This window comes from Mya arenaria, chromosome 16, assembly GCF_026914265.1.
Source record: "Mya arenaria isolate MELC-2E11 chromosome 16, ASM2691426v1".
NCBI lineage: Eukaryota > Metazoa > Mollusca > Bivalvia > Myida > Myidae > Mya > Mya arenaria.
Genome location: NC_069137.1, coordinates 46,943,807 through 46,948,431, shown reverse-complemented (window position 1 = coordinate 46,948,431; position 4,625 = coordinate 46,943,807). Strand labels below are relative to the sequence as shown.

Below are 4,625 nucleotides of genomic sequence, written 5' to 3'. Positions count from 1 at the left end.
TTGATAATAGCAGACACATTTTGTCAAAGTTTGATAATAGCAGACAAAATTTGTCAAAGTTTGATAATAGCAGACACATTTTGTCAAAGTTTGATAATAGCAGACAAAATTTGTCAAAGTTTGATAATAGCAGACAAATTTTGTCAAAGTTTGATAAAAGCAGACAAAATTTGTCAAAAGTTTGATAATAGCAGACAAATTTTGTCAAAGTTTGAAAATAGCAGACAAAATTTGTCAAAGTTTGATAATAACAGACAAAAATTGTCAAAGTTTAATAATGTAAAGGCCTTCATAACTCCGACAATACTAGTGCGATGAGCTAACACAAAAGAATGATATACAACGCCAATAAACAATGTAACCCAGTGAATTAGATATCGGATAACAAATTCATAAATAAGAGAGCGAAAATAAAAGTGTGACGACACAACCGACGGTAACGATAGCGGCGGAAGCTACGTGCAAAGCTACGCAGGTGACAAAAAAAACACATGTACACCAAGGTCGTTTTGGTATTCAAAAAAATAGTAAGCTTTATTTGACAAAGGCTCATTATATTATCCTTACTTGCACATTTCGGCATATGTGATTTATGTTGACATGTTTAACATAACGAGATGTAAAATTAAACATCTTACATTTTTCTTTTTTTATATATTGTCAATTATATCCTTTTAGCTTTCAACCCCTCGATAACTATAAAAATGTGAAGACGCGGACGACGAACACGACCTCGACGGAGGACGTTTTGCTCGATTTTTGTGTGCAAAGCAACGCATGGGACATAAAAAGCCTGTACACGAAGGTCGTATTGGTATCCAAGCTACTAGTAAGCTTATTTTGACATAGGGTCATTGGCCCTGCTTGTACATTTAAGCATATGATATTCATGTTGTTATGTTTAACATAACGAGGGGCAAAAGCATACAAGTTATATCTACTTATATTTCTAATGTCACGTAGAACCTTAATGCTTACACCCATCGATAAATATAAGTATTAACCTACCACTGTCAAAGACCTCTTCGATGGCCATGGTATATCCTTACGGAATGCTCCCCGCATGATACCTCTCATGAAATTGATTACCTGAGGTATAACTGCCATTAATTGTAGCATTATAAACATTCCCGGAGCGTGGCCGTTCTTTTCTGCATGGTACATTCGGTTTGTAATGGATATAACCGATATCTGAAATAGGCATTACTGATATAAGACATTTCAATAAAAGATATATGAAAAAAAAACTCATATCTGATTTGGCTATAACTTATATATGAAATGGATGCTGTATATCAAAAAGGCATGCAGTCTGGGAATAAAGGTGCATTTAATTTTACAATGTTTGATATTACGCAAGTGTGTAACAGTACTGATTTGCACATGTCAAATAAGATAAGATGCTAGCTATCGGTAAGCTCCGCTGATTGAGCATCTGACATGCACGCAAGTGTCCGAATTTCGGTTCCTGGATCGTCCGAATATTTTTCTAAGCCATTTACCACAAGTCAGACGATTTGTGCGCTAATTGGCACAAGACAACTGACCATCTCTCTGACTTGTTCATGTCGTTAGTACCACGACAAATATAAAATTGAAACGACTGATCTAACAAAAATATAAAAAAAATAATGAACAAATATATAAAGCTTTATTATATACCCATCACAAGCAATACATATCGCAAAATACGGTAGTCCGTATTCAATTCTGCTGACGTCACATCATACGCGTATCATTGCGCGATGTTAAAATGACGTCATAAAACAAAAGAGTGCGTCATTAAAATAACATTTATTATGAAAACACGTGTCTTTTAAGTGATTTAACCAGTAATGTATATAATAAAAGAGTCATAAGTACTTCGTTATGATCCGGAACGTCGTATTCGTCTCTCGTGGATTTTTGCAGATATTGTTTTTACTTCACTTGCGCCTCGTGAAATCCGCATCTGCAAAACTCCAATCGAGTCGAATACAATCTCCCGGATCAAAACGCAGTACTAATAATCCTATTTTATTTTATGCGGTAGTCCGTATTCCATTCCAGTGTAATACGTTTTTTTCCACTCTGCTGACGTCACGTCATAACAAGTGCCGTTGCGCGATGTTATAATGACGTCATAAAACATAATAATGCGTCATTATAATGCCATTTGTTATGAAATCATGTGTCTTTTAAGTGGTTTAAACCAGCATATTGATATAATACACGTGTTATTAGTATTGCGTGTTTATCCGGAATGTCGTATCGTAAGTAATGGATTTTGGCAGACTGTGAGTTCTTATCGAAAAGCCCCGACCGGTTCCGTTCTGGTATTGGCTCGGGACCCGACGGAACGTGACCGTCGCCTCACCTGGGACGTAATTGGGTCACCGGTTTCTGACGTCAACACGTTTCCCCCATACCTTGCAAAGAGAAGGTAATGTCGCAGAATTCTCAGGATCCGCGCATCCGGAGGAGCCCTGACTGGTTCGGTTCTGGTGCTGGCTCGCGTCCCGACGGAACACTATCGTCGCGAGACCTGGGGCATAATTTTGGTCACCGGTTTCTGACGTCAATACGTTTCCCCCCATACCTTACAATGGGCAGTTAATGTCGCAGGTTTCTCAGGATCCGGGGGAGTCCCGACCGGTTCCGTTCTTGTAGTGGCTCGGGTCCCGACATAACACGACTGTCGCGAGACCTGGGACGTAAGTGCGTCACCGGTTTCTGACATCAACATGTTTCCCCCATACCTTACAATAGGGATTTTATGTCGCAGAATTCTCAGGACCCGCGCATCCGGGGGAGCCGTATATGGATATATACCCGTATTGTATATTGATATAATACAAGGGTCATTAGTTTTGTGTGTTTATCAGGAATGTCGTATCGTATCTAATAGATTTTGGCAGTTTGTGAGTAATAATAACCCTTTTAGATAATGACCCTTGTGTCATAAAACAGCATTCTATACTTATACAATGTAATTTCCATAGTTTTACTAATCAAATTATCAAAATATTGTTCATCAAATTGTACATATCTGAAACGGGTATAAATGATATCAAACACAATTAAAATGTTTTCACCGATAACACAATACTATTTATAAGTGACACTTGTTTTATTTTAACTATAAATTTACAACATTCCATAAAAGCAACGCACTCAAAACACGCGAGGATTTCATTGATTCACGAGGTATACAACGATCAGTTGTATCTATCAAATAGACAGGTACTCCGTGGTTTTTCAGTAAGGTCAAGATATTTCAGAAGTTGACAACTTTATCTTATTAGAGCAAAGCGTCTTTTGTAAACTGGGCGGCCTCGAAATATGATAATCTCAAGTGTTCTTGACATCCGACTCAAATATGCATACAGACGAGTTCAACATCGAATATATGAGCTCCGAGAATTAGAAGTTTGTCTTTCAGTTATAGTTTTAGTTATAAATATTATGCGTCATATAAACAACGTTATTCATAACAAGAAGTGTCAACTATCCTTAAACATTTTTTTTTGCAAATCATTTACACTCACATATAGCTTCTTTACTAGTTTACGTACATCCGTTCATGGCACAACTTTTGGTATTGATACAGAGCAAATACATATCAGAAAGTAGATTTTTCAAAAAGAAAAAAATTAAAATTAATGACTAATCATGCAATGTAATATACAGGCTCAAACCAATTAATCAATAACCAAACGATAACCCAGTAAAATGGAGCAAGTTCAAGGCTCAACATGTATACAATGTTACAATATGAGACTGATTTGAGATGCATTGAATGTTGCAGAAGAAAAACCATTTAGAAAGTGTACAGTGAACTTAAATGGATTAGAACTTTTTGATGTTAGCATGCTCCATACATTGTTCTATAACGTTTTATGATATTACATATATAAAATTATTTGTTTACAAATTCAAGTGACATTTTCTTAGAACATGAACAACTGATGACAAACGTTTGTTAAAGTTTTAATTTGATTTCATTGCAATTATTTGCTTTAACGATTTACTGTGATAGACCTCATACTACAACGAAAGAATTAGTAACCTTTTAGTTAAAAAAAAGAAATTCTATAAAACAACACTCACCTTACTGAAATTAATAAATCCCAATATCAGTACAAACAAAAGCAAGGTCGAGATCCACTTGATGAGGACGGCTTTCTTGGACGGTCGATGGCGGTAGTCTTTCTTCTTCTGGTAAACATCCTTGATCTTAGATGGCATTTCCACCACCAGTTTTCGCCGTGGTTCCTCATGTCCATGGTCGGGTGTGGATGTTGCTGCTAAAAGACAACTACTACACGTATGACCTTTTTTACGAGCATTTTACCACACGTTACAACAAACCAATGGAAACAACAGGGAAAAGCCCACTTGATGTGATCAAATATATAACAGGGCCCCGTTTCATTAATGGTCGCATCGCAAATCCACCAAAGTCGCAAGTCGCAAGAAATGCGACCGAGTTTGCGACACTGCGCAATTTGCGTTTCATTAATCGCGTCGCAAAATAGAGCTTGCGACTTTTTCCTCTATCGATAATTTGCGATACGCAGTCTACGAAATGACGTCACAGCATCACTGCGAGTACCTGTTTGTTTATGCGCCATCTGTCAGATTAG

General features: G+C 37.0%; 1 protein-coding gene across 1 annotated transcript in view; it reads right to left on the bottom strand.

The window, feature by feature from the left end:
- LOC128221732 (chitin synthase chs-1-like) overlaps nt 1-4,276 on the bottom strand; it is a 42,923-nt gene extending 38,647 nt beyond the window's left edge. The window contains exons 1-2 of the mRNA XM_052930332.1: nt 4,090-4,276; nt 1,009-1,191 (exon numbers count right to left, since the gene is read on the bottom strand). Of these exons, the coding sequence (XP_052786292.1) occupies nt 1,009-1,191; nt 4,090-4,227 (321 nt within the window). The 5' untranslated portion in view covers nt 4,228-4,276. The remainder of the gene's footprint in view (nt 1-1,008; nt 1,192-4,089) is intronic.
- Nucleotides 4,277-4,625: the final 349 nt, after the last annotated feature.